Genomic DNA, 11183 nt, shown 5'->3' on the forward strand with positions numbered 1-11183 from the left:
NAGGGGCTGCTATTGAGTTCCTCGGACATTCAAGCAACTAATAAAATATGTTATTATGTAGAAAAAATTTTAAAAATCTAAATTGTTGGATTGTTTTTTAAAGCACTATACATAAATTTCAGTAGAAGGGAATCAATTATTTGGCGTACCGTTCCGGTTTGCCTTACATAGTCTTTAATTGTACTGTAATTGTATTGTAACTGTATATGGTGTATCGTACTGTACAACTTGGTTTAGTTTGTTTAAAGCAAGCCAGGTACTGGAAATGAAGCGTAATTTAAAGCACTAACAAAGTGTAGTTGTTCTCCATTTAAATATTAAGTTTCGTGTCACTGTTAAATAAACCGTGTTGTATGGAAAGGAGGGATACTGTGTAGTCTATACAATATATACTTTGAAAGCACAGTAAACATTACATTTTTTACATTGACAAGGAATAAACCTGCGCTGTTGTATGTCGTGGAAAAATTATAATATATAGTCCAAAATGAACGGTAAACTAAAGGTGTTAAAGGGAGTGACCGGCTATGTAAGGTAGTTGAACTGAGTATGCAGTGTTGTGGAAAACTTCTTTCGGGGGTTCATTTGAGACATATAAAACTTTTTAAAGATCTGTAAATCCTGAGTTGGAGCNGCTTGACCTTTGACCTTGGCTTGACCTTTGGCCTTAGCTTGAACTTTGGCCTTAGCTTGAACTTTCTAACTCAAGTTTGCTTATTTGAGACCTTGCCCGTGGATATTCATATTTTAGAGCTTCAAAGCGTTTGTTTGTAGTTTCAGTTATGTTAAAGCTAGGGCGTATATAGTGAAATATTTCCAGGGGGTGGCCAATTTTTTTTGCCTCCACGAGGAGATCCTAGTTTCCTATGGGAGGCAAAATTTGAACTGTAAATTTAAATCATTTGGCTTCTTGGATATCAGGCATAAGTGTAAGATACTTTAAAGATACACATACAGTCCAATTTTACCTTGTAAATACTAAATTATCTCTCTTTCAAAGAAAACTAGCATGTTTTTAAAAAATCTTCATTTTATTAAATGTTCTGTATTTTTAAGGATTTTACTTGGAAAAGACACAGCTGTCTGTGAAAAAATCGTCCCTAAAACTACACGATGATAATAAAAACTGATAAAAAAGAAAAAATATATGACGGCAAAAATTTGAATGTGAAATATAAGTTTAACCTGGGGACTGATATTTCTCCTTTATATCAGGTTTCATTTTTAACCATGTGTTTTTCGAGACTTTTCATAACGAGATGCTTCACACAAAGAACAATTTAAACCAACATTACTATTAATTAACTCCCACCTCAGTTCCTGATAGGAATGTAATCAACCTCAGTTCTGCTGAAGTTTAGTTTTGAATACATATACAATGTACATCAATTGTATCGGATATTGCAGTAGATAGTTAAATTTGTATTGGCCCAACGTTAAACAATAAGCATAAAGCCGATCAAATATGACCTGCAAACTTTTAAAGAAGACAGAAACAGAGAGCAGTATTTAATGACATTTTCTTTAAAAATACCACAGGTTTAAAAAGATTTTGAATTTATTTGTATTTTGCATGAATTTAGAAAAAAGTGAATAGTTGTTCTGTTAAGCGGACATTTTTTATTTCACGACTTTCAATTATTTTTGGCATTCTGATTTTTTTACATTTTCGCATCACCATTTCTCCAATTGTTTGTGGTTGACCCCGAGTGTTCCACCTGTCACCTTCTCTAATTTACTGATAGTTGACTAGTTCTCCTGTTCTCCAGTTCTCTACCCTCCTCCTCTACTCTTCTACCCACCTGGAGCAGAAACCATGCCAGCCTCTGCTCAATACTACTTGTAGACAAATAGAGAGAAAGAGAGAGAGAGAGACTCCCCCCCCCCTCCTACAATAGAATCTTTCTTAACCATTATTAATTCCTGAGGGGTAATTATTAATACGTTTTTTATTGTGAAAGCACAAGGATTAAATTATTTCTTGCAATCTTGTAAAATTACCAAGTGTTGACTTTGTATTTTTCCATTTTTTTTATCCTTTGCTGTTCCATTCATTTTCATCAACTAATCTAAAGAAAATTGTAACAGTACGCAGGGAGGGAGGGTACACAGCAAATAAAACAAAAAAGAAGAGAAGAAAAAAGGCAAGAAATCTGTTGAAAGGATAAGTGTTTTAAAAATTTCTAGTAGGAAACACTTAAAAACAAGAAAAAAGTTGCGCATGGATCCCTTGGAGGGAGTGACCGGCAAAGTATGACTTTGGTAGTTGAACTGAGAATGTAGTATTATAGAGGCATTTTTTAGGATTCATTTGAGACATATAAAACTTTTTGGTGATGTATAATTACTGAGTTTGAGTGCAAAGTCGACGTTCAAAATCATCCATTATTTTCTGAGAATCGATTTTTTAGAAATTAAAAATGTATCAAAAAATTCTACAGTAAACTTATTAGATGTTTAGGAACAAATTTCTCAATTGAAATTTTCTCGATAAGTCAATGTTTGAATCAATATTTTCTTTTTATCTTTATATTGAATTTCTTAATCTTTATAAATTTGTTCGCAGATTTCTTCAAATTCTTCAAATCTTCAAAGGAATTGAGTCTTTGGAACAAAATTCAATATTTAAACCTCAATATCTTTAGAACTCTATGTTGTAAACCTTTCAAACTTGCAAATTATTTGATCTAACAGAATTCATAGATTAAAATATCTAAGGTCTGCAACATTTGGTTCAAAAGATATAGTGATTAGGAAATCAGAGTTTGTGGCAAAGACTCAATTCCTTTTTCCACAATACTACATTCTCAGTTCAACTACCATCCATTGCTGGTCATGCCCTTTAACCCTGTATCCCGATTGGGCTATTTTTGTCTAATATAGAACAGATGGGGGGGGGGGGTTGTTTTCCACCCCTCTATGATTTTGTCCTTAAAGTTGAGATAGGAGAGAGCAAATAGATTATAGTACAATAGGTGGCAAGGGCAACAGAGAAATAGACCATTTATACACGACGTCACAAGTGTCAAATATAACAAGGAAAACTAAATTTTCTCACATTAGTTGACATGTTTTCCAAGATTAAATACAAAAGTGAAAAAACAGAAAATAAAGAACACAGATACTTGCACTTATTTTACTGTAAGATAAGCACTTTATTCTAAAATTATCATCATTAATAATAATTTTGTCGGACACAAAATCTAAATTGACACTTGTGTTTAGCTTTGATATATTTATAAAAGACGACATTACTTTTTGTGTGTCTAACAATACAAAGCAGGTAGTTTCCATTTAAACTCCGCACCTTTCACAGGTGTGGAGATGGTTTCCAAGATGAATTTATCAATATAAAAGGTAATAGTTGTAAACCTTAAATAACCTTTAGATTGTATGCATAAGTATATGCATATTTATCAAGTTATATATCTTAACTATTTTGTATATTTCAGTTATGTGTTTCAGACGAGTGTATCGTGTAAATGAGAAGATTGAAAATAAACATCTATAAAGAAAACTTCCTCATTATATTCACAAGTCTACCCATCGACAAAACTTGTTGTCTGGGTTTTATTGAAAGGAAACCTGAAACTGATTCCTCTCAATACAACTTGTGACGTCAAAATACAGTTGTACTGAGAGTTTACAAATTCTACGTTGCCATCTATTGTACTATAGAATCTATTTGGGAGAGAGTAACTATTGAATCCAGGGACCAATAATTATCTCGCTATATGCGAAGGTTCAGGGCCCAGCTTTGTGAATTTTCCATAAAATATTTAGATGGTATTAGACCACTGATGAAACCTTCTACCTAAATAGCTTGTTACAGAAACCTCAAATTTTTACCTCTTCTTCATTGAACAAGAGAGACATCAACTAGCATATTGTTTACTTTCTATACAGTACACTAGTCAAATATGGGTGTAAAGATAAATTCAATTGTACAAAAAATCTTACCTTTCAAGGTTCTCCCGGGTACCTTAGGTAAAATATTTACGAAGAGAATGAAATATTTGGTGTACATCCTAAAAAGATAATTGAGTATCTGAGTTTTGCCCCTGTATTACTATGTAAATTCTCATCTAATAATTCCGGATTACTATTTTTTCTAACAATTGCTCTTAAAAACACCATTTAATGGTCTAAACTGAACAAATGAAATATATGGTCGGATTCTACATGTCATTGGCACACATAAAGTGTTATTCTTCAAGGCTCAAAAAATGGTACGATATCACTTAAAATAAGAATTGAAAATATATATCTTGAGCATAAAACGAGGAAAAATGAGTGCAAAACATAATAGCCTTACTACAGAATCCGACCCTATGTTTTATTTCTTCAGGTTAGACCTTTAAGTGGTGTTTTTATTATCAATTACCAAAAAAACAGGACTACGGAATTATTATCTGAGTATTTATTATATGAAGACAGGGGAAAAACGATGATACTCAATAATCTTTTAAGGCTTTACACCAAACAATTTGTTCTCTTCATGAATCTGTTAACTGGGAGAACCCAAAAGGTTAGATTTTTTGTAACAATTAAATTTATCTTAAAAACCTACATTTGACTAGTGTATATTCTCCTCTCCCCTTGCTGCAGTACCGATTCGATCTCATACTTCAAATGTTGCACTTGTTGCTCTGGGCGTTTTGAAACTGTGTAATTGGGCGTTTTGTAATTGGGCGTTTTTTTGCATTGGGCGTTGTGTTGCATTGGACGTTTTGTTGCATAGGGCGTTTTGTTTTTTGACAGTTTTGTTTTTGGGTGTTTTGTTCTTGGGTGTTTTGTACCCAAATCGTATTTCTCCTTGTTTCTTCCTGAGTATTTCTTGTTTAATTTTGTCTATTTCTTCTTTGGTGATTCTATAAGAAAATTACAACATAGGCTTTAGCTCTTGCACAATTTTGACATTTTGACAGGAAGAGGTGTCTAAAATTGTAGATGGTTTTTTTTTAACTTGGTTGCATACTTGAGCACTGAACATGTTTTCTTGTGTTTCATTTAATTTGAAAGGGTCAAGGCGCCAGCAAAAAAAAATCTATTGGAGGTTTTTCTGCTAGCATACTGATTTTTCACTATAAATAGGAGTGGGTCGAATGTATGCTACATTACATGCACGACATTGTAACCTCGTAGCTCCTCTAGTTTTAATTTAACTCAAAATTTTAAGGAAAGCTATTCTATTTACTAGTAATTCAAACCGTGCTCTTTTCAATAGCAATTGAATAGGAGTTATGATCAAAACATGTAAAATTTTAATTGGGCGTGCCCAGAGTACATGAAAATAATGGTCTGCTTTTATGTCTTTTTTTAGAATTTATTTATTTTCAAGTTAACTTGGCATTCATCTTATCACTTAGATTTTATAAGACAAAGATATTAAATGTAATTTGTCAAATTATAAAGATATGCTCTCTTAAATTGTAATAGATTAAAAATATCATTAATTCAAGCAATTAAAATACTGGGAAAATGAAATTGTTTTTTTTTATTTCTTTTAATTCAGGGTTACCCACAAAGGATGAGACTTCAGAAATGACTGTACGTAATGTATTCATACTTATCACTAACATTCAAGGTTCACCGCATTTTTATGCTTTCTTCTTTTTCCTTAATAATTTCATAGATCCATAGAAGACTATTTCCTTATTAAAAGACAAAATTTAACCTTGAAAACTTGAGATCCTGGAGAATATTAGGCCGTCATTCAAATCTCAACTTTTGTGGAGAACCCTGTTTGTAAATTATAAAAGAAATAAATTAAGCATCTATATAATAAAGCTCGTAGCTCATATTATCATATAACATATTATCATGTTAGCTGTAGCTGGCTAACGGCTAGACAAAATGGGCTGAACTTTGTTTAGGGAATCCATGGGTGCCCAGGGAGTAACAAAGGCTAAAAGATTTTTTTTCAGAACTTTTTTCTAAATCAAAATTTTTTTAAAGCTCGATTTTAACAAATTCCACGGGCAACGCCGGGCACTTCAGCTAGTATTATATATTTTACAAGTTCTGAGGTGCACTTATGAAAAACATTTAATATTTATTCTAAACAACTATTAGCATGCAAGAGGATCATGAATTTGTAAAAATAGTTAACATATTTAGTAACATGAATTCAAGACACTAAGATGGAAATTTAGAGAAAATTGCAATGCTGTGTATGTTTGCATTTAATCACGATAAGTGTCGATTGATTGAGCATTTTCAAATTCAAATGTGATTTTTATGAAATATTTTGCTTTGCAGGTTGTAAAATATGCAATTTTGTTTTTTATTTTATCTGCATAATTGCCTCTACCGTGAAACTAGATACTTGTAAGAACCTGACTTTTCTATGCCTAAAGGGACTGCATGTAAGCGTAATTTCATGTAACTTTTATTGCAAAAATGGCAAATGCCCGATTTACAACGGTACCGTTAAAAGCTTTGTCTGATCAAATACTTGTCGTATATCAATGTTTGTAATTTGAAAAATGATGTTTAATTGTGGATTCGCTACAAAAGTGCTTGCGCATTTCTACTACAGGAAAGCATATATGAATTATCATAATTAAACACTTGTAAACAAAGCAAACCATGGAGGGTTCCTTGAAATTACGAATACAGTCCCTTTATCTTGTTATTGATGCGAAGAATAAATTTAATTTGATTCTTGAGATTTACTGATAAATATGTAAATAGGAGGTTTACTTAAAGTTGTAATGATTATCTCTTCTTATATATATATTATATGAACCTCAACATTCGTAATGTTTTTTAACATTTTCTAAAGGAATTGAGTCACAAACTCAATTTTTCTTCGTTATTTCAAACATAGATAATTTTGGATCTAACATTCATAGTTTGAAATATATAAGATATATGACAATGGGTTGCAATATATACGGATAAAAAGACTTGTGGCAAAGACTTCGTTCATTTCCAGAGATCGGGGCTTGCTCTCAACGTTTGTCACATTCTGCTGATACATTGTTAAGATTAGTCAGCATAGTACTGATCTCCTTAGTCTTTGCTTCAAGCTTAGAAACCAGTTCTCCTTTCTGACTTATCTCATATTCACACTCCTAGATAGAAAGATAGATACATACATGGATAGATAGATAGATAGATAGATAGATAGATAGATAGATAGATAAACTGGAAGCCTTGCTACTGAATTGTCATAATGATTTAAATAGGTTTAAAATCTTGTTACCGCTAGTTTGGTTTAAAACTTGTTATTGCTAGTTTGATTTAAAACTTTTTACCGCTAGTTTGTTTTAAAACTTGTTACCGCCAGTTTGGTTTAAAACTTGTTACCGCTAGTTTGGTTTAAAACTTGTTACCGCTAGTTTGGTTTAAAACTTGTTACCGCTAGTTTGGTTTAAAACTTGTTACCGCTAGTTTGGTTTAAAACTTGTTACCGCTAGTTTGGTTTAAAACTTGTTACCGCTAGTTAGTTTGGTTTAAAACTTGTTACCGCTAGTTTGTTTTAAAACTTGTTACCGCTAGTTTGGTTTAAAACTTGTTACCGCTAGTTTGGTTTAAAACTTGTTACCGCTAGTTTGGTTTAAAACTTGTTACCGCTAGTTTGGTTTAAAACTTGTTACCGCTAGTTTGGTTTAAAACTTGTTACCGCTAGTTTGGTTTAAAATCTTGTTACCACTAGTTTGGTTTAAAACTTGTTACCGCTAGTTTGGTTTAAAATCTTGTTACCGCTAGTTTGTTTTAAAACTTGTTACCGCTAGTTTGTTTTAAAACTTGTTACCGCTAGTTTGGTTTAAAACTTGTTACCGCTAGTTTGGTTTAAAACTTGTTACCGCTAGTTTGGTGTACATTTCAAGATTAATGCATTTTATATCCTCGAGCTGCCCTTTCAGAGTACTGATGATCTCCTGAAACAATTAGAAATTGAGTTAAATTCTTTCAGAGTAATGAGAAACTGAAAATTTATTATTTTAAAAATTATTTAATTGATAAATGAATAATTTAAACCTTTTTCTCTGAAACATCTTTCTCCAAATGTGAAATTGTGATCTCCATTTCTTTCTTGATATTTTCCTTGAAAAAGTAAGAATAAATTGTAGGATAATTTTCCATATTTTTGAACAACAACAACAATAAACTAGTTGCTATGTGTATCTATCTATAGTATAGTATCTATTATGCTTTTAACAAGTTGATTATTTGAAACAATCAATACAAGGTACCATTAAAAGAACTCTGTATTTTCTAATTGTGTTTTACCAAAAAAAAAGCTCTTAACCTTGGTTTAATTTCGTAGTAAATATTACCAAAATGTGCTCAACTATCTTTAGAGCTACTTCCTCTCCTATTTCTTCTCTTCGTTCTCCTCCTTTTCCACCTTCTCCTTTTTTTCCTACTTTTCCTCCTTTTCCTACTTTTCCTCCTTTTTCTCCTTTTCCTCCTTTTCCTCCTTTTCCTCCTTTTCCTCCTTTTCCTAGCCTTTCCCTCCATTTTTTCCTTTTCCTCCTTCTCCTCCTTCTCATTATACCTCTTCCCCTACTGCCTTTTCTCCTACCTGTTTATTCATCTCCTCCTCCACCTCCTCCCTCCTCACCATCTCCTGCTGCAACCTGACTCTGAACTCCTGACTCAACTCCTTCATCCCGTTTTCATAGGAAGACTAAAACAGATATATCTATATGTAAAGTTGTAGTCTCTATTTGTCTGTCTGTTTGTTTGTTTTTCCGATCATAACTGAGGAACCCCTGGACCAATTTGTCTTAAAGTTTTATTAGGGAACTCGGGAGAAACACAGAAATGTTCTTAACTTTGTTTTAAGATTATAAACTAAGTGTGTCGAAAATTTAGTTTCCCTGTAAAAACGTTCAAGTGCGGGTAAACGGTAGGAGTAATTTTTAGTAACCTGGGCAGAGCTGGGTTCCCAATCTTTTATATTATATAATGAATATAATACTAATAATATTATTAATTATATTAATAAATACACTAAGCTCTCGGTGCGTAGTGCTGCAGTGGAATTTAACAGAGTGGGGAGGCTACTTATCACTTTCACAAAGACATTAAAAAATTAAAAAGCATAATATGTTAATTTTAAAGTGAATTTAATTAACCTGAACTAAGGAAACTCTACTTCTAATTAAAGGTATTTCTTCTTCAGCCATTCGTTCAATATTTCTAGAAATAAAGAAATTTTCAGGATCTCTCTCGAAATGAAAAAGTATGCAAAATTATCAAGCTTTTTTTTAGATAAGTCTCATTCTTTCGAATTCCAAAATAAATACTTTCAAGTGAAAAAGGCCTGAAGAACAAGAGTAAAATATAAAAGTTTAGAAAATTTAAAAGTTCCAACCTGTATTTTTCCAACTCTGCTCTAAGTCGCTTGTTTTCCACCTGAAATGGTAAAATTATCAGATTTACTAAAAGGACATTCTGAAAATATAATTGTAAATATTGAGCATTTTGGATATACTTACCTAATCCTTCTCTATTATATCCTTGGATATATTTACCTGAACCTTCTCTATAGTATCCTTGGATATATTTACCTAATCCTTCTCTATGGTATCCTTGGATATATTTACCTGAACCTTCTCTATGGTATCCTTGGATATGTTGAGATCTTCTTTGATTAGTGCATTACTGGTAGATAAACTTTCTACCTTCTCCTGCAAGCTACTCACTGTGCCGCTAAATAAATTTAAAAATGTTGTCCTAAATGTGGCAAAGTGGGCATGAAATCTTTAATTTGTTTCATGATATAAATCTTACTTTAAATGTCTGTTAAGTTCTTCAATATAGTTCTTCTGATCTAGAACAGTGGTCATATTCTCATCTGCTCCTTCTGCTGTTGAACCTTCCCTGCTCCCTCCCCCCTCTCTTCCTCCCCCGGAGGAGATACTGAGTACATCCTCCTCCCCCAGGTCCCTCTTGGTTCGAAGGTAGAGGGAGAAATCAATCACTCCCTGTTGACTGTCTAAATCTTCCTCCTGAATATAGTTTGCATTAATTGATTTAAACACAACAACATGCCATCTTACTAATAATCTTTGTCAAACAGAATTGCATTTTGTTAGTCAAGTAAAAGATATCACCTTAACACAGAGATTACAGTCTACAATATTAAGACTGACTAGCAATGCACTAATAACATACGCCTCCTCAGACCTGAAACAAAATAAAAATTTTAATCATTTTATTCCTGAAAGTTTTCTAAAACTAATTAACAATTATTGTATAATATTAAGGTATATTAACATTTTTCCTTTCCCTATGGAGATAATTCGAAGTTTTGATTAAATCTAAAACTAATTTCAAAAAGTTCTTTACAAGTTTACCTAAGAAGAGCTGGAGCCTCATAGTATTCGGATAAAAGTTGTGGCTGACTTACTAACAATCTAGAAAAATATTATGAGAATAATCTGTAAAACTATATTGAAAAAAATATATATATAAATCTTTACACACGTCTTGTAGAACTCCGAATTTCCCACCAAAATACCATTTATGTCGTATTCTTATTGAAATTGTACCAGTATAACGATAAAAAAGTAGGTATATTATATTTAGAATGGATTTTAAAAACAAAAGATTTCTGTTTTTTTTGAGGGAGTATTTTTTTTTAACATTTTCAAACAAATTAATTTAGTGTTTCTATTGTAACTGAAATTGATATTGATTCGGTTTCCACTGTTTTAACTTTTTATTAAACTTTTTTCCTACTTTGATTTTTAAAGTTAGCTTTGTATAATTAATTAACAGAAGGTGAAAAAAGCTGCCAAACACCCCCCCCCTTTCAACCTTTTTCCTTTTCAAAGAACAAAAAACAAAAATATTAAAGGATTAAAATGTTCTAAGAATATGATAATTTGAAAAATTTTTAAAAATTGTCTTTTATCTTCACAAGCCCCTGATACCCTTTCCATAAGGTAAAAAGCTGCATCAGCCTCTTGTTATAAAAGAACTCTAAGCATTATCCCTACAGCAGTCGTGAATTTGTTCAGCGAATATGCTCTGGCTTAAGCTGCAAATTAATTTAATGTGAGTACCAAGTTTAATTTAATCTCCACAAAATATGTATTCTGTAGGTATCATGAATTTTTATCTTTACTCCTCAAAGTAAAAATATGTATTCTGTAAGTATCTATGTATTTTTATCTTTACTCCTCAAAGTAAAAATATGTATTCTGTAGGTATCAATGTAT

General features: G+C 31.9%; 2 protein-coding genes across 2 annotated transcripts in view; one reads left to right on the forward strand and one right to left on the reverse strand.

The window, feature by feature from the left end:
- Positions 1-6800: 6800 nt before the first annotated feature.
- Positions 6801-11183, reverse strand: part of LOC111713349 (protein RUFY3) — a 13976-nt gene continuing 9593 nt past the window's right edge. Inside the window, exons 7-16 of the mRNA XM_023488205.1 lie at positions 10317-10376; positions 10074-10146; positions 9751-9968; positions 9564-9669; positions 9332-9372; positions 9093-9156; positions 8537-8641; positions 7990-8055; positions 7815-7889; positions 6801-7079 (exon numbers count right to left, since the gene is read on the reverse strand). Coding sequence (XP_023343973.1) covers positions 6957-7079; positions 7815-7889; positions 7990-8055; positions 8537-8641; positions 9093-9156; positions 9332-9372; positions 9564-9669; positions 9751-9968; positions 10074-10146; positions 10317-10376 — 931 coding nt within the window. The 3' untranslated portion in view covers positions 6801-6956. The remainder of the gene's footprint in view (positions 7080-7814; positions 7890-7989; positions 8056-8536; positions 8642-9092; positions 9157-9331; positions 9373-9563; positions 9670-9750; positions 9969-10073; positions 10147-10316; positions 10377-11183) is intronic.
- Positions 10982-11183, forward strand: part of LOC111713339 (uncharacterized) — a 6463-nt gene continuing 6261 nt past the window's right edge. Inside the window, exon 1 of the mRNA XM_023488194.1 lies at positions 10982-11019. Coding sequence (XP_023343962.1) covers positions 10988-11019 — 32 coding nt within the window. The 5' untranslated portion in view covers positions 10982-10987. The remainder of the gene's footprint in view (positions 11020-11183) is intronic.

This window comes from Eurytemora carolleeae, unplaced genomic scaffold (genome assembly GCF_000591075.1).
Source record: "Eurytemora carolleeae unplaced genomic scaffold, Eaff_2.0 scaffold29, whole genome shotgun sequence".
Lineage (NCBI taxonomy): Eukaryota > Metazoa > Arthropoda > Copepoda > Calanoida > Temoridae > Eurytemora > Eurytemora carolleeae.